Genomic DNA, 18,887 nt, shown 5'->3' on the forward strand with positions numbered 1-18,887 from the left:
AACAAGAAAGATCAAACGTGTAGAAGTTACAATTCCAAAGTATCTCGTTGTGCATCTGTAATACCAATAAAATACCATCGCATTAGTGAAAATCAAGTATAACCGAAAAGATCGTTAATAAATCATTTTGCTTGTTCTTTTTATTCAACAATGTTGTTTGATGATTGTAACCGTCTAAACTCTAAGTTAGCCTTTAAAGTTCCACACTGTAAAATTTCAAGTCGTTAAATTGTCCCGTTAATCAAGCCAAAATCTTAGTGTCTTGGGGAGAAACATGGCTCATCTATTTGCTGACTAGTGTTAAATGCCAACGAGATTTCGAATTTAGTTAATTTTAGGAACATTAAGAGGGGCATAGAAAATAGACTGTTCAAATCATCTTACAACATTACAGGACGAGAATGCAAGCCGAAGTGGTTGCCAGCTTTCGCATACATATATAAATAAATAAATGCGAGCAAATAAGGCAACCAAGTCGTCGGGCACCACTGAATCAAATGAGAAAATCCAGCAAAAATTAACTCGGTCAAAATTCCGAAATGTCACCAAAGATCGCAATGTGGCATCCGATCCTATTAACTTGCATTTTCCGCGACAGTCGGGCGGGCAGTGACATAAGAACCCCTCCATACGAACCACAAGGCAGCTGGAAAAGATGGAATGGTAAACCGTAACCAAAGGCAATGATGCAGAATCCCGCTACAAATACACAGTAACGCAGGTCGATAATCTGACAATCCAAGCAAAGAGGAACTGAGTAACCCCGCGCGTAGAATCTGATCGGCAATACAGTATACAACTTCACTACATTTATGACAGGTACTATGAAAAAACTAAACGTACACCATCTGAGTACCTTTCATGTTTGTGAATCAAGCATTTGTGAAGGTGTCTTTGGTGCTCTGTATACATCTCTGGGCGGATAGTACATCTTCGATCCACCGTTAGCCATACAACAGTCGACAGAGATCAATTAAGAATCACGGTAAATTGGTTGTGCGTTCCACTTAAGCTGCACGTTCAATTTCCCGGATTTGGCCCCATCTAGCGGTATCGAGTCTTGGTATTCCCCTTCTATGATAACCCTGGTGAGGGTCATGATGCATCTGCCCATATAGTCCTGCACGACGCAAAAAGGGCCTAGGTTAATGCACGTTCGAAGGTAAATGTCAAAGCCACCATGAGACAGTTGAGAAACATTGCCATCACGTCCGAAAGTAAAAAATCATATGAACTGAAAGGACTAGTACCTTGCCAAAAGTGTCATGGTCCCAGACTTCAAGTATGAGCATGTCATGCAATCCATCCTCGACAACAAAGTCAAAAGTTTGATTCCAAACAGGATTCAAGTTGTCGTTAACTACCTGAGAGGAAAAATAATTTTAAAGATCAACAAAACTTATAGGAGCAAGTGGCCCTTTACCACAGTGGTGGAAAGGTGTTGAGCCCTTGCATGACAGCGTGGGTTTAAACCCCGTTGGTGGCTAATCTAACAAAATCTATCGTTTGACCAAAAAAAAAATACAAAACAAAACTTAAAGGCTACAACTACACAAATGAACAAGGCAGCAAGCCTTACGACGGGCAATTAAAACTAAGGAAAACTAACGAAAAGTCCTCAAAAACTTTAGTTTTAACGAAAATGACAAAATAAAGGTTACCGGGAGTGACTTTTCAAAGTAAAAATGTCATTTTCGTTTAAAGTGAACAGTACCGGGAGTGTTTCATTAAGATTCCCTTAAAACTACACGGTCTTTTGGCATTCAGAATCTTACCCTAGTTTTGTTTTTCGTTCCTGATTTCTTTAAGGTGAGTATTATGTAAGGATCAGCCTTCCCCATGAGATCAGCAGGTGGCAAGTCCTCAGCAGATATCATAGTAATAGTTAGTACTCCTCTAATTATGACCTCCCTTTTCTTCTGTGCGGCTTCCTTTTCACTTTCAGTAGCATCTGTTCCGTTCATTCCACTTTTAAGCACCTTTTCCAAAGAGGTCATTGCGGAGTTGGAAGTAAAAGGATTAGCAAAGCCATTCTCCATGCCAAATGGACAATATAACAGCTCCAAATGCACCTAAAACAGAAAGAAAAACGATTAAGAAATAGTGAAAATTCGTCTCATAATATATCAGAAAGAATATACAACTATAGCGGGTGGGAGTATATAATATGATCTAATTTCAAATTCCAGTAGCCATCCACAGAGGGGTGTAAATTCCAATAGCCATCCATAGTATATGATCCATAAAGCATCTCAAAATTAATTGCTGTTATTAGTGACCGATAGGATGAAGATTAGTCTTCTAACCTGCCCGCGGTTTTTATTATCTCTTTGGACATCCAAGCTTTTAACCAGCTTCAACCACACATCCTTCACTTTACCAGGCTGAAGCTCACTTAGTTGTACTTGAGCACATCCAATGAGCTCAGATGCTTGAAATCCCTCATCATCATAAACTTTAACCACCAAATGTTGAGTCGATTCATCTTCAACAATAAATTCAAAGTGCTCATTCCAGATTGGATTCAAATCATTGTTCTGACGAGGAAGACAAAAATATAGAGTTTCTTCAAACCCAATTAAAAGAAAAACAAATAAGTAAATGCATGGATATATAAGAAGATCCGAATATTTACAATGGTTTTGCTTCTTTTCATTCTGTTGGGTAAAGGTCGTATGTATAGTCTTGCAAACGGATCTGATTTTCCCACCACGTCTTTATTTGTTAACTCCTTTGCCTGCACAAGTTTCACCTCTAGCATTCCAACTGGCTTTAACTCCAGATCACTAACCAAATGAAGGTAATCAAAATAGCGTTAAAAAAAAACATTAATTAAAAACATAGACCATTGAATAAATGATTAATAAATATTGATAGGTGACAAATGGACAATCCTGTGCATTCTCCTTTACCTGTAATCCCCTGGCAAAATGGGAAAAACTTTCCGAACAGGCCATGTAATTGAATCTTCAACGGCATCCCGTATTGTCCCCTGTATAAATATTATGCCTCTCAATTAAACCAAGTATGTATGATAAAACAAATGCTGCATATATTTTAATAAGACCTCCTAACTCTTCTAGTGTTGGAAAGTAGTGTTCATTTTAATGCAAAGCATGTATGATAAAACTGATCCTGCATGTATGAAATAAGACCTACTAAATCGTATATTTTTTAAAGACTATTATACGTTTCTTGCAAAGTCATCCCTTGCAGCCGTTCAATTGGTTTGATTTAATTTACAAGCAAGGATATATGAAACCCGATGTCTGCATGTGAGTTGCCAGATGACAAAACATAAATAATACATGAGTGCAAGAATCAATTAAGAAAGAAAAAAACTACGGAATTGCTCAAACCTCAATTGCATCAGATATCCCAGGTAATGCAGATATGTCGCCACCCACAACTTTAAGCTTAAAATCTAACTTTTTCTGCAAACAACAAAACACTTGCTAAATCGGAGTTGTTGATTGTGTCTCCTGCAATCTAACAGCATTCAGCTAGCTATTGATGACAGAATATCAATAATCCTACAAATATGCTATTTTATGCGAAATATGTAACCTCCATTCAAAATTCTTTTAAACATGGCTCTAGAAATAGAAGCTACCTTTTCTCTCAATGAGTAGCAAACAGCTCCAAAGCACGGAAACTCATCAACCAGAGGCTTGAAGATCAGCCTGAATACCCCCGTGAATCCAATATCTTTCACCTGAAAATCAACATATCAGTTATCAATCACAGATAAAAGTACATATATTCTTATCATGAGCTTTAGAAAAAAACCTCTATTGAAGGAAGCAAGTAGGCATTAAGTTGCAGATTACCTGCACCGGTAGTGCTACGCCAACTAAAGTCTTGATAGCTAGTATTATACTCGGATTTCCATCCCATTGCATTTCCAACTCCATAATGATACTGTCACCTCCACCTTCAACTATAGAAACCCCTAATGAAAAGAAAAAAAAACTCTCTCATTACAACCCCCACATTAATGAATGCTTATTGCTTTGCAGAAGCTTCATTTAACACTCCCGCTTTTAATGATATCGAAAACCATAACAAATTGGAAGATTTTGATCCACTATCATCTATACCATACATAATGCTTAAAAATAGAACCAGAAACAACTGGCATGCTCACGGCCGTAACACGATTCAACTTAAAAACTACTTAGGACTAGTGTGCCTAACTCTAAGTTAATGACTTACAGATATATGTAGGGATTATCTACATGATCAATCAAGTTGTGGTGAAAAATAAGGAAATGTGACATCTTTGTGAAAAATAAGGAAACCCCATTTTCCAAACAAGCACAAAGAATTCAAAAGAGACAACTTTTTTTTCGATCGTTAAATAAATTGAACTGACCTGTAAACTGAGGTGCCACCGTACCAAGAGTGAACTTGGAAAATTTGAGTGAGGACAATATGATTGGTCTGTACTGCTCCAGAACTGGCTCCACGGATGTCTTTATCAGCTCGGACGCTGCCTACACCACCATTTTTAGAAACCCACCTCAAAAAATCATCAAAATTTAGCAAAGTTCCAAAATTTTGGATAAATACAGAAACCCCAGATGGATCTTTACCTCATTGACATAAGGCCACAACTTTTCGAGGTGAGAATTGAGCCATGCCAACTGAAAAATTCAAGGAAAATACATTAGTCGCCGGAGATTCTGATGGGAGAGAGAGAGTTGGGAGCTCAACTTCTGGCGGTGAGAGAAGACGACCCAGGATGGGTAAAACTCGGGAGGCAAGAGCTTTCTGGAGTCCTCGACGGTCATTCGAGCAAAAGCAGCCACAGTGGTGGCCAGCTCGGACCGGAGCTTGGACCGGTGCTTCTCGAACCGGACAAAGAGGACAATGATTGCGAGTCCGACAAGTATTCCGAGAAATAATCCGAAAACGAAGGCCATTGGATTGGTCGAGATTTGGGGGTGCTGCTGCTCGGTTAGTAAGAGAAAGAGCGAGAGAGAGAGAGAGTGAGTGGGGTATCAAATCGTAAATGCTAATATAATTATATAATTATATAATTAATATTATGGAGTCTTAATTATGATAGTTAATCTCGATTTTCTTAATTTTTCTTCGGGGTAGTGAAAATATGGGCGGAGGAAGCGGTGGGTGGAGGGCGGGGGTGGGCTGTCTCCGACGCAGAGAGTGAAAGGAAATGCTTTGCGTAGCCGACAACAAGACAATTACAAAACAAAATAAATACATAATTTACAAATTGGGACACTTTTATGAGATCGGAGAGAAAATAGTTGACGTCTGACAAGCGACCGTTAGCCTAATGGCAGTTACGCGCCACCTTTTTGTTCAGGACAATAGGACATGAAAGTCAATCTCGTGACCCTGAGCACAAAAGCGAAAATTTATAATCAACTGAGTTACAAATCATTTATTATATTTTATTTTGAAATGAAAATGCTATGATGAAATACAAAATCTTGAAATAGTTGGCTAAACTGCAAGTTTTGATTTTTTTTTCTTCTGTATTTTAGTTATTTTTTTAGATTGTAATACGGTATGTTGAATTGGCTGCTAGTTTGAATCAGATCTTCGGCTCTCGATTGTTGATGGATTACCTATGTTGCCTACGCTAAGCTTTTTTTGCTTTTAGTATTCAGAGATGCATATGCCATGGATTTTAAAGCTACCATGTTGATAAGAATAGTGTTGCTCTTTTTACGATTTATGTCATATTTTTCTCAAGTGTCTCAAGGTCTTTCCACCACCTATCTGCACAAGTTATTGCGTCCCATTCCATATAATTGACTTATTGAGAATTCTATTCTTTTGGGAAATAAAAATACTAAATGTAATAACAAAAGACTTGGTAAAAGACTTGCAAATTTGATTTAAAATTTTAATCTCATTATCATTATTCTCAATCGTATAATCAATTTGTCAATTAAGAATTTTACAATCTATTGATTAAAAATGACATACAGAATATAAAATTTCAGATATTTTCTATTAGTTATTATCGAGCTTTTTCATCATACGAAAAATGATAATCTAACTGAATTTTTACAGCAAAAACATAAGTTTCGAAAGTCAAACGTAAACGAACAAGCACGTTATCGCAACCAACCAGTCGACTTGTTCCATTTTTTTTAGGTTGGATTTTTAAGAAAAAAGAACATTGGACAGGGCACGTGCTGGGAGAATGGTAGGTGAGCAAAACGACGGCGTAGAGGATTATGTGGGACCATCTCTCTGCGTAAAACAACGATATACACCTCATCGATTCGCCACGGGTACCACCCCGAGGCCCACACGTAAGATGTTTTCACTACCTGCGCTCGCGCCTACGTTTTCTGCATGAGGACAATCACTTAACCACTCCACGTGTTATGATGACGTGTATTTTTAATTGGTTTTTGTTTTGGAAGTCAACGTTTGCTAATTTCCTAATATTTGATTTTGTTTATAAATTATTCTCATAAAAATAATAGTATAGTACTAAAATAATGGTTTTTATTTGCGCCTTTTGTTTGTTTTGTGCTTATTGAAGCGGTTTTAAACAAAATTAAAAATGTTGTGAATGTAGAAATTGTCGCATACCGACCCGGGCTCCCACTATATTTGGGGTTCGATTCCACCGTAGCATGATATTGTGTGTCAGTGGGTCACCCATTATGGGATTGCTCTCGCGCTCTACTCGCTTAACTTCAGAGTTCATCGAAACTCCGAAGCCAGTGAGCTTGCAAAAAGCCTCGTGCTAGGTAGAGATGAGAATATACATGTAAGGCTTATAAGATCCACTCCCCTGGACGATATAGGATGTTACAGAAATAATAAAGAATTGTAATAAATAAGTTTTTAATATTTGGAAAAAGAAACCAATCTTGATCCATATTACAAAAGAAGTAACATTTTATCACAATAAATGCACAAGATTCATTTGAACTAAAAAAATGAGTATGATTTTCTTCCCTTCAAATTTTCTCCCTTCTCACTTTTTTCTTTGTCATTTTCTCTTAGTAAAGAAGTCAATACAAGATGTTTACACGATTTAGTGTGACTTTCAAATAGGAAAGGATAAGAGAGAAGAAGGATTTACAAGACAAACAATCCTACTCCATTAGCAAAATGCAAAAACTCGATTCCTCTTCAATTCCTATTTCCAAGTATAGCAAATTTATAAAATAAAAAAAATTAAAATAAATAGTAAAAGTAAAATATATAGAACTAGTTTTTGAGTATATCTATTGTCTATCATTTTAGTCATTTTGTTAAAAAAAAAAAAAATCTATTAAATAGGGACCAAAACAAAAATATACCATAAATTTAATAAACAATGGTCAAAACGATTTGACACAATTTGAGGGTATTTTTGTAATTTTATTATTTAACAAAGATTTTCGCAAAATGATCAAAATAATTAATAATAAACAAATCAAGAACCAACCTAAAAAATTATTTTGACTGAAAAGCCTATATATTTAAAATATATATATATATATATATATATATATATGTATTACGACAAACTAAATTAAATAATAGAACAATATGCAAGCGGGAGCAGCGTATCATCGCCCAACAGCGGTGGAGTCCCGAATCCAGCCAATTCTGCAGATAAGAAGCCACAGAGACAGATTGAGAGAGAGAGAGAGTCTCCCGACAGACAATCATATATAAAATCAAACACCCACTTTACTTTTAACACTTCAATCGAGTTCCGTGTCCCGACGCTCCGCCGCCCGCCGCCGCCACTTGCAAAACGCAGAATCATGTTCGTCCACGGAAACACCAACGGCAGCCTCAATGCGGCGGAGGACCCCGAATCCATCACCGCCCCGTTAATCTCGCGCCAGCGATCCGCCCCGAACTCCACGTCGCAGGTGGCTCTGGTGGGCGCCAATGTCTGCCCGATCGAGAGCCTCGATTACGAGATTCTCGAGAACGAGTTCTTCAAGCAGGACTGGCGGAGCCGCGGGAAGGTCCACGCGTTCCAGTACCTATTCATGAAGTGGGTCTCGTGTTTCCTCATCGGCATCGTTGTCGGACTCATCGGATTCTGCAATAACCTTGCTGTCGAAAACATCGCCGGAATTAAGTTCGTTGTCACTTCCAACATGATGTTGCAGCGCAGGTAGCTCTGACTTTCACTTCAAGATTGAATATTGGTTGTTTTTTCTTTGAATTTTTGTCTTCAATTTTGTTTTTTCTTTTGTTGTTGGGGATTTACAGGTTTTGGCTGGCTTTTGCTGTCTTCTTCTTCTCAAATTTTGGTCTCACTCTGTTTGCGGTTGTGATCACGGCTTTGGTGGCGCCGGCCGCCGCGGGCTCCGGTATACCGGAGGTGAAGGCTTACCTGAACGGCGTCGATGCGCCCAGAATATTTTCCATTAAGACTTTGTTTGTTAAGGTGACTTGCTAACTCTGTGAGATTGTGTTTATAAGTGCTGTTTATAAGTGCTTTTGTTGTGTAAGTGAATTGCTTGTTAGCAAAGCTGCTTTTGCCAATTGCAAGTTTGAATTGGGTTTTGCTTACTTTGTGTGAAAGTTAGCAACTTGATAGTTTTTGAATTCAACCATGTAATCTGAACTTACACATTGAGATAATTATGAATTCTGCATATGGCAATTTAGGAATTCAACCGAAATTCGATTTGCTAGATTTCATATTTTTCTTTTGTTTCAGATTGTTGGTAGTGTTACTGCGGTGTCATCGTCTCTTCTTATCGGAAAGGCAGGGCCCATGGTGCATACTGGTGCATGTGTTGCATCATTGGTGGGTCAGGGAGGATCGAAGAAGTATGGATTGACATGGAAATGGCTGCGATACTTCAAGAATGATCGTGACCGTAGGGATCTTGTAACGTGTGGAGCAGCTGCTGGAATTGCTGCCTCTTTCCGTTCCCCTGTCGGTGGTGTACTCTTTGCTTTTGAAGAAATGGCATCTTGGTACACTAACTTCTCTATCTGAACTCGTTTGTTTTGTCGTTGCTTTCGTTTGTAGTAGTAGTAAGAATGATTTCTGTTAGACTCAATTATTGACCTACTCATGACATACGGGTGTGAAATGGATTTCCAATTATATTTCTTGCATTTAACCCAAGTGTTTCCGTTTGTTTCAATATTCAATACCTAACCGTACGTCTTGGATCCAGCAGATTGGCACATTTTTATCTAACCGAGTTTTTGTTTTGTAGGTGGAGAAGTGCACTTCTGTGGAGAGCTTTCTTTACAACTGCTCTAATCGCGATTGTGCTTCGAGCTCTGATTGATGTTTGCTACAGCGGAAAATGTGGGCTATTTGGTACAGGGGGGCTGATAATGTTTGATGTTTATTCAGCTAGTATATCATATCACATTACCGATGTGCCTCCCGTGCTCCTCCTTGGCTTTGTAGGCGGCATATTGGGCAGCCTTTACAATTCTCTATTAACAAGAGTTCTCCGAGTATACAATATCATCCATGAGTAAGCCCTTCAGCTTAGTGACGTCTGCACAGATTAGTATATGTAAGATGTTCTGAAAACCCATAATTTGCTGACTGACGTCCCCTTGATGTTTTCCTTTGTCCAGGAGAGGTGTCATGTATAAAATTCTTATAGCTTGCACAATCTCCGTTTTCACATCTTGTCTTCTCTTTGGATTACCATGGCTTGCATCTTGTCGACCTTGCCCACCTCATGCAGCAGAAGCCTGCCCTACAATTGGACGGTCTGGTAACTACAAGAAGTTTCAGTGCCCTCCTGGTCATTATAATGACCTTGCCAGCCTCATATTTAACACGAATGATGATGCTATTAGAAACCTCTTCAGCAAGAACACTGATTCTGAGTTTCAATATTCCTCAATTATCATATTCTTCGTCACCTGTTTTTTCTTAAGTATCTTCAGCTACGGGGTTGTTGTGCCAGCTGGTCTTTTCGTACCTGTTATTGTGACTGGTGCATCTTATGGTCGTTTTGTCGGAATGGTAGTTGGCAAACACTCGAATCTCAATCATGGTCTATATGCTGTGTTGGGTGCTGCTTCTTTTCTTGGTGGAACCATGAGGATGACGGTCTCGCTGTGTGTAATTATACTGGAATTGACCAATAATCTGTTATTGTTGCCATTAATAATGGTGGTTCTTCTTGTTTCCAAGACAACGGCGGATGCTTTCAATGGTAATATATATGATCTTATTATGAAAGCAAAGGGTCTTCCCTATCTGGAAAGTCATGTTGAACCGTACATGAGGCAGCTGACAGTAGCGGATGTAGTAATAGGGCCACTTCAACTCTTTCAAGGCATTGAGAAGGTTGGTAACATAGTACATGTCCTCCGGACTACAGGGCATAACGGGTTCCCTGTGATCGATGAGCCTCCATTGTCTGAAACCCCCGTTTTGTATGGTTTAGTCCTCCGCACCCATCTTATTGAATTGTTGAAGAAGAAAGCATTCGTGTCCACCCCAGTTCGGACAAGCACCAATTCTTTTAAACTCTTCTCATCGGTGGATTTTGCCAAGAGGGGTTCAGGCAACGGTGACAAGATAGAAGACATAGAATTGACTGAGGAAGAGAAGGAAATGTTCATCGACTTGCATCCCTTCACTAATGCTTCACCTTATACTGTTGTGGAGACAATGTCACTAGCAAAGGCGCTCACACTTTTCCGAGAAGTTGGCTTAAGGCACCTTCTAGTGATACCCAAGTTGTCCAATGTAAGTGCGCATTCCCTGAAGTTTTTGTAGCTAACATCACGGTGTTGTGCTATACATGAACCGCCACATCTTATGCTAATTACTTACCAATCCATATTATTCCTTACAGCAGTTTTCTTACTAATGTCTTGTAATATCTACGCGTAATTGCAGAGATCTCCCGTGGTGGGTATATTGACAAGGCACGACTTCATGCCAGAACATATACTGAGCTTACACCCTATGCTGGTAAGGAGCAGGTGGAAAAGATTAAGATTCCGGCTGCCACCTCCGTCTAAACTCTTTTAGGCCTTTTCAGCCTAGCACAGAAGAAGAAGGTCTTGTAAACGATCTTCACTCGAGGTTATGAAATCACGACAAGTCCGGTATCTCATCATTTTTCGACTTCTTCAGTCGCTCCTGAGTTGAGGGCAGTAGTTTATATTGTCGGAATACATAATATGGTTCCATTAGATACCATGATAAACCAGGAAAGGTGGTAATTTTGGCTGTCTGATGAAAGTATTTGTACGGTAATACGCAGCCGTAGAGAAAGAAACGAAGACGGTAAAATACTATACTTTAGTTTCCTTCTCTTCCATTAAGATGGTCTGGTAGATTTTTACAGTTTAACTTCATGTTAATTTTCCAAACTAAATGCTTCATCCCGCACTCGATAGGGAAAAAAAAAATTACAGCTACACAACCCCTGCCGGTACTTAAAATCATGTGAAAAATCGCTGTAAAATGGAAAAAAGCGGAACTAGGTCTGAACTTGCCTCGATTGTTATACAAGATTTGGTAGTCAACATTTAAATGTAAATGCGTTTGTTTTTCGGCTTCTCGTGACATGTAGTAGTTTTTCAATGTGACGGACAAAGATGTCCAGAGAAAAAGTACATGTGGTGTTATTTATACATTCCATTTTATCTTTCACCCACACACTTCATTAATTTTTATCATTTACAACAACAACAACAAAGCCTTTTCTCACTAAGTGGGGTCGGCTATATGAATCCTAGAACGTCATTGTGCTCGGTTCTGTGTCATATCCTCTGTTACATCCAAGTACTCTAAGTCTTTTCTTAGAGTTGCTTCCAAAGTTTTCTTAGGTCTTCCTCTACCCCTTCGGCCTTCTTTGCACATGTTCAAACCACCGTAACCGATTTTCTCTCATCTGTTCTTCAATTTTGGCTACCCCTACTTTACCTCGGATATCCTCATTCCTAATCTTATCATTTCTCGTGTGCCCACACATCCAACGAAGCATCCTCATCTTTGCTCTATATATACTCATCCATCTAGAATCGGTATTAAGTTACAAAAGAAATTATTACCGATATTAAAAAAAAAATAAAAAAAAAAAAAAAAAAAAAAAAAAAGAAGCTGAATCCATCTATATATACTCATCCATCTAGAAATCATTCCATAACAATTAATATATTTTAGGTCATTAAATTTAGATCTTGAGGGTTGATCGACATTGTCTTTTAATTCAGTAATGTACAAAGGTTTTATCCCTGCCAAGCCGCAAATGAGTCAACGATGTTTCTGGTTGAAGTACCCAGCCAACAGAAGGAAAATAGCACAAAAGGGTCATGGGGTTTCCGGTCTGAAGAGCTTTAGCGGCTGCAGCCCTCGAGCATGACAGCAACTTATGGCACAAGCATCCGTGTGAATGATACAATCGTCATATAGACAAAAATTTACACATATCTTTGCATCATCAGTTCGAAACGACAAAATAATAGTGTTATTACTGTGTCCTTGCCATGGAAGTCATTCTACTCGAGTAGAGTTGGTGTCCGTCCCTGGGTTGGATCCCTAGCGCTAGGATTCCTGTCCATGTTTATTATTATTATTTTTTGTTGAGTACATCGATATTTTTACACTAAGGGGAGGCGGCGTTTGACTAAACTACACAATAGGCAGCCTAATTTGATATCAAATTCGCCACCTACAAGATTCGAACCTAAAACCTCACACTTCCAAGTGATGAGGAATACCACCAGACCGTACTACTGAGTGAAGATTCCTATCCACGTTTTGGTTGGCAAAGTTCCTAGGTCGAGTCTTAAGTATCAAGGTCCTGGGGATGTCTTGGCCTCCAAGTTCCCCAAGCCAGGTTCTGAGTACTAAGTTGAAAGAGAAGTCCCACATTTGGAGACGAAACATTGGACTTTTGTGATAAAATTTCAAATTTGAGTTGAGATCCATTGAGCACGATACCATCCGAGGGTATTGGGCACAAGTTATTAAGTTGGGAACAACAACAAACGCTCAAACAACCAAAAATTACAGCTACACATAAGCACATTGAAAAATCATGCCAAATATTTAAATTCAAATGCGTTTGCTTTCAAGGTTGCAAAATGATGTCGCGTAGAAAAAAATGGCCAAACTGAAAAGCAAACTCGTGTCTTGTGACAAAATTGTTTTTACGGGGTAAGGTCTAATAAGGGGGAAGATATATCTCACATTCTTTATACTAGGGGTGTGCTATCCACACACCCCTTTTTACTTCTCACACACCCTTTGTTAATTTCTGTTCATTGATTTTTTTCAATTCAACCGATTCGATGACTGAAAATTAAAAAGGTGTGTGAGAAGTAAAAACGGGTGTGTGAACATCACACCCCTTTATACTACTGCCCTCTCGACACTTCTAAGGTAGTCTGCCCTTATTGTCCACAACTGCTCTCCCACCGCTTTCATGTCCGGCCTAGCATCTCGGATGGGGGCTGCACATTGGATCCCCAAATCGAAGATTTTCATCAGAACCTCTGCATCTATAGTTTCCTCCATCAAAGGATCAACCAATTCCGCCAACCTACCTTCATTCAACTTCTTGATGGCCTGCAAAATGTTGAAGCCGGATATAATCGTTACAGTTCGAATTTAATCTGGTTCAAATAAATTATTGAGCAAATGACAAGACTAAGAGCTCATTCGCAATCATTTTATAACAATAATGCTAATCACATCTCATTTTAATAACAAGCAATATGGTTGGTGATTTTATCTCGTTGCATATTGACTATACTTACCCATCTGAGTGTCACCCGCTCTTCAACAGGTCTCTTCAACTCCACTGGACGACGGCCAGTCAAAATTTCTATTAGTAAGATCCCGAACGAGTAAACATCACTTTTCGGGGTGAGTTGAAAGGTTTTCATATACTCAGGGTCAATATAACCGACAGTTCCTTTCACTTCGGTTGAAATGTGTGTTTGATCTGTTTCCATCGGGCCAAGCCTTGCAAATCCAAAATCTGCCACTTTGGCTTTCATGCTTTCTGTAAGAAGAATGTTGGAGGACTTCACGTTTCGATGGATGATTTGTTTTTCTGTTGTGAGATGAATAACGGATTAGGCATCAACCAGGTTGACAAATCGAAATCAATTTTCATCCGCATCCAGAAAGATAAAACTTAAACAGAAAACTGTGATGCATGTATTAAATGAAGAGTTTTGTTACCAGCATATGTGTGAAGATAGGTAAGGGCATGAGCAACATCGATAGCAATTTCAAGTCGCTGGTTGAAATTTAGGACTTTCCTATGCTGACCTGCCCATGTAGCAGCATAATTATTTACGATCTCATCACTTTATAAATCTGAACTACCTATTGTTATGAAAGGACTTGAGTAAGCTTACGATCCAGATGTTCTCGAAGAGTACCATTCGATACATACTCCGTAATGATAAGACGCTCATTTCCTTCATCAACATAATCTAGTAGCTTTACGAGATTTCGATGATCAATTTTGGCCAGCAGTTCAACTTCACTGCTGAATTCCGTTTGCAAATTCTCAAAGTGCTCCTATTATAAAGTTTCCATGTTACAAAAATAGCAATCAATTGATTGAATCACGGACATGAGATAAAAACTTCCTTAAAAGTCCACTCGAATGTTTGATAGAAATATTTCAACATTATGAACTGTTCATACCTTCTTTGCACGTTTAATAGAAACAACCTGGCCATCATCTAACCGAGCCTTGTATACAGTTCCAAAATTTCCTTCACCTACTTGTTGCGATCGAGAGAAATTGCGAGTTGCTTTTGCAATCTGCTTTAAACTGAGATGTACTGATCCAAATCTACTGAGCTTTGGAGACATTGAAGATATAGGAATCGGTGGCACATGAAGCGGACTGGCAGAAAAAGAGCTCAATCCAAAAGAAGAAGCTGAATCCGCTACAGTAGTAGAGAAAGAATAAGAGCTCAATCCAAAAGAAGAAGCTGAATCCGCTACAGTAGTAGAGAAAGGATAAGAGCTCACTTCAGAAGGAGGTGAATCCACTGCAAAAAGCGAATAATCAGTGCCAAGTGGCAACAGAAATGCAATTGTCTGCAGAATTGGTATATCTAATCCAAAAGTATGCAATGGAGATTCAGGTACTGCGGACCAACCTGTAATTTCACTTGGAGTCTGTTCCGTACCAATCCCTTCAATTTGTTCGACACCTGCTTTTGTAGTGCTAGACAAAACCAATGTCTCCCTCGCATCACTCGTTCCCTGCATGTTTAGTACATCCGATCCAATTGTAGGCAATGAAGGTTCCGGCAATGCACACCAACCGTCAGCTTGAGTTTGATTTTGCAGCACACCACTTTCTTCAATTCTCTTGATCTCTGCCTCTATATTCCTTATTGAAATAAACGTCTCCCTCACGTCTCTTGCTACCTGCACTTTCAGTATACCTAACAATTCCTGAAGAGATTCATCCAATCCAATAATTTTGTTGCTGTATTTATAACTTTTGCAACCAGTCCACATACCAACTTTGGAGCACTTGTGGACGAGCTCTACACCTTTCTCCATTTGTGTTCTGAAGTTTTTACACTCGTCTTGGCGATCCAGTAGTTTGCTATATTCTAGTAACTCGTCCATTAACGGTCTTAAGGTGCCTAGCGTGGACATGAGATTTTCTATGAGAGGTTTGAACACTGTAGTCTTGTCTTTAACTTCCATAACAACATCCCACAACACTGCGAATGTTGCTTGTAGAGCGGCCCCTCCCTCAAACGTAGTGACTGCCATATTTACATCACCACCAAATCAGAAAAATTGAAACTGTTACCATGTACATAAAATGGAATCCAATAAAGCGCGCTTTTTTTTTTTTTTTTTTTTTTTTTTTTTTGTTTTTTGCAAATGGTTCCTGATGTCAAACATGCTCATAAATTTAGTTAAAAAAAAATTCACCTTGTTCCGAGCCATTCCCTTGAGCTTGCTCGGGCACTGTCTCGGTATTACTTATGGAAACCAAGTCTTCCACGACATCCCCCGCTCTCTGCTGCAGTAACTTTCGTATATCCAACAATCTTCTATTAACTTCATCAAGTTTGTTCCGGTTTTGCCTCGACAAAACCAACACCTCCTTCACATCCCTTTCTTCCTGCATCTTCAATTTTATTAACAATCTTTTAAGAGCCCTATCCAACTCAACAATTTGTTGAGCGTAATCATCCAAGCAGCAGTAGTTCCACATGCGAAAGTTGGACAACTTGCCAACAAGCTTCACACCATCCTCCATTTGCATTTGAAGACTTCGGATTTCCTCGTTTAGGAGACCCAATTCGACGCTATGCTCTCCAATCTGTTGGATGTCTCTTGGTTCTAAAGAGTCTAGCGTGGATTTGAGGTCTACGAGAAGGGTTTTAATCATCCCACTCTTGCTCATCGCTTGCTTGACGCCGTCGTAGAGCTGCGTAAACAATGTTCCACCAATAAACTCCAGTGCCATAATTGGGAAACCTTGTCCAATTACAAGGTCAACAGACCAAGCTGTAGCGTTATGATCTTTCTGTGGTTTAGTTTTCATGGTCTATATTTCTTGGTACGTAAGCAGATATTTGTTGTGCATGTGGTCCAAATATGGCGTTGAGTTTCCACTCATACATCTTGAGTTCAAAACTCCTCATCTCTTGTGTTATTGTACGAGTTTCTAACCATCTCCCTTCCCCTTAATAATAATAAATTAAAAAAAAAAAAAAACCGAAACTAGGTATCTGTTGAAGAATCATGAAAGTTACGTTACATTAGTTTTTTTTCTCTCAGAGGAAAGTATTTGTGTTGTTAATAAATCCCACATTGATTAGAGGTGTGTTGAGAATGAATCTCACATTAATTAGAGGGGACCTTGCATGTGCTTATAAAAAGTAGGACTACTTCCCATATTGCCAATTAGTTTTATGGTGGAACACCAACTTTCTTCATGGTACCAGAGTAGGTTGTCCTAGTTCAATAGCCACATGGCCACAAGTGCTTTACGTCATCCGAGTTGTGTTGTCCACGTGTTAGTCTTGAAAATTTGCTACGTGTAAGAAGGTTTGTTGAGAATGAATCGAGCATTGATGAGAGGAGGCCTTGCTTGTACTTATAAAAAATTGAAATACACTCATATTACTAATTAATTTTATGGTGATACAGTTTGTTTCTTTAATTTGACTAAATATATAGTTCTAATATTCAGTCAAGAATTTTGGCTGGAAATTTCTCCTCTTTGAATGTTGAACAATTAACCAACTCACCAAGCCCAAGCGCAAGACCCAAACTCAAATATTTGGATTAAACCCAAAAAATGCAATCCAATGGTGACGCCTAAACCCTAAAATTTGGTTTTGAGCCCAAAATAAAATCCGAAATTCTATTTGCAATGTTGGGGCCCCAGCTTGTACAAAAACGGATAGAGGAATGGAACTGGATCCTCTCCTAAGCTCATGATGGGGATACTCCTGAGTAGTTCATCCGGACCGTTGAAATTTGATCAAACGGCTCCAAATAGGGAGCCCCTCTAAAAATTATAATAATTGCAGCCGTTGGATCAAGTTTGAGTGGTCCAGATGGGCTGCTCAGGAGGATCCCCGTCCTGAGCTCAAGAGAGGATCCAGTTCCCAGAGGAATTTGGTAGTGGTCGACAACTGGGCCCCATTTGATAAGGGACTCCAGTTGTCCAACGGTAACATGTGGACTAAAGGGAGCTGTCATACCTCGGTGCTAGGCGATCGGTCATCGTCCCGATTAATGCTTAGATGTTTGAAAATTAAGAAATGGCTCATATACCTACTGAGGCACCCGCCTAGCCCACCCAGACCCTTATAGGCACCCGGTTAGGTTGCGACTCACTTAGGCAGAAAATAGATAATTTTCATTTTATTTTTTATTTTTTTCAATAAATTGTAAGAAACTTGCTAAATAGTTAAATGAATACACATTATATGCTTGTTCCCCCATGTTTTCATTATATTTCAATACTTCATAATATATATATGTCAGTCTATTTGTAGTTTATGATGAAATTATATATATTTTAAGTATAAACAGACACTTATTTACACGAAATATAATAGATTTACGCAAATCCGCCTAGTCTGCCTAGGCACCACCTAAACCCCGCCTAGCCGCCTAGGTGTTAGGTCCCAGCCCACCACCCAACTAGCACCTAACATCTTTTAGAACCTCAAAGGTAACACTTGGACTAGGGAGCCATTCAATTTTTGGACCATTCGTGATCAACAATCTAAATTACAATGCCTCTTTTGGTAATCATTTGGTTTTGATCTAACGGTCCGTATTTGTGTTTTTTCAAATCCAATGGTAAGGGGAAAAAAATTTCAACAGTTCAAATTTAAATCTAATGGTCAAGGGTTAAAATCATTTCACAATAGTTAATACAGTTTAGGTCCTAAAATTTAAGTCTTACGGGTTGGGTGACATTCCATTCATGAACCTTAAATTCTGTGACCTAAATATTTAGGTTTGGATCTAAGGCTACCCAGCCAACAAAAAGAAAATAGCACAAAAGGTCTTGGGGTTTCCTGTGCCGAGGTGCTTTACCAGTTGTAGCCCTCGAGCAGGAGTGCAACTTATGGCACGGGTATCTATGTCAATGACACAAGCATTATATGACAAAAACATGGTGTTCTGATGTTGGAACACTCATTGTCCCACATCAGCCAAAAAGGAAGAGAGAAAGCACTTTAAATAGAATTACCCCACTCTAACTAACATCAAGGTCTTTTGTGATAAAACTCCACACTTGAGGATTGTGCAGGTGGTTAAGTGGGGACAGTATCGGTGTTGTTGGAGTGGGCCCTCTGCCCGTTGACCTGAAAAATTCTACATGGTATCAAAGCCAGGGGGTGGGCTTGTATTGCCACGTGATTGGGTGGGTCCCCATTTGGGCCCACGCAATGGGTGAGTCCCGACATGGCTCCAC

The 18,887-nt window shown here is 39.1% G+C and overlaps 2 protein-coding genes and 1 pseudogene across 2 annotated transcripts; 1 reads left to right on the plus strand and 2 right to left on the minus strand.

Moving 5' to 3' along the window:
* Positions 1 to 318: 318 nt before the first annotated feature.
* On the minus strand, positions 319 to 5,010 carry LOC137748407 (synaptotagmin-5-like). The gene is made up of 13 exons (XM_068488552.1): positions 4,713 to 5,010; positions 4,596 to 4,643; positions 4,376 to 4,496; positions 3,831 to 3,952; positions 3,614 to 3,715; positions 3,360 to 3,434; positions 2,913 to 2,992; positions 2,636 to 2,786; positions 2,307 to 2,537; positions 1,776 to 2,072; positions 1,251 to 1,364; positions 857 to 1,120; positions 319 to 730 (listed from the first exon to the last, which is right to left on the minus strand). The coding sequence occupies exons 1-12, from the start codon at positions 4,923 to 4,925 to the stop codon at positions 974 to 976; spliced, it is 1,701 nt and encodes a 566-aa protein (XP_068344653.1). The 5' UTR covers positions 4,926 to 5,010; the 3' UTR covers positions 319 to 730; positions 857 to 973.
* Positions 5,011 to 7,574: 2,564 nt separating this feature from the next.
* Positions 7,575 to 11,397, plus strand: LOC137747065 (putative chloride channel-like protein CLC-g). Its single transcript, XM_068487070.1, has 6 exons — positions 7,575 to 8,113; positions 8,212 to 8,389; positions 8,666 to 8,928; positions 9,177 to 9,446; positions 9,553 to 10,681; positions 10,835 to 11,397. The coding sequence occupies exons 1-6, from the start codon at positions 7,752 to 7,754 to the stop codon at positions 10,967 to 10,969; spliced, it is 2,337 nt and encodes a 778-aa protein (XP_068343171.1). The 5' UTR covers positions 7,575 to 7,751; the 3' UTR covers positions 10,970 to 11,397.
* Positions 11,398 to 12,976: 1,579 nt separating this feature from the next.
* LOC137748403 (uncharacterized) lies at positions 12,977 to 16,457 on the minus strand (annotated as a pseudogene).
* Positions 16,458 to 18,887: the final 2,430 nt, after the last annotated feature.

Source organism: Pyrus communis, chromosome 10 (genome assembly GCF_963583255.1).
Source record: "Pyrus communis chromosome 10, drPyrComm1.1, whole genome shotgun sequence".
Classification (NCBI taxonomy): domain Eukaryota; kingdom Viridiplantae; phylum Streptophyta; class Magnoliopsida; order Rosales; family Rosaceae; genus Pyrus; species Pyrus communis.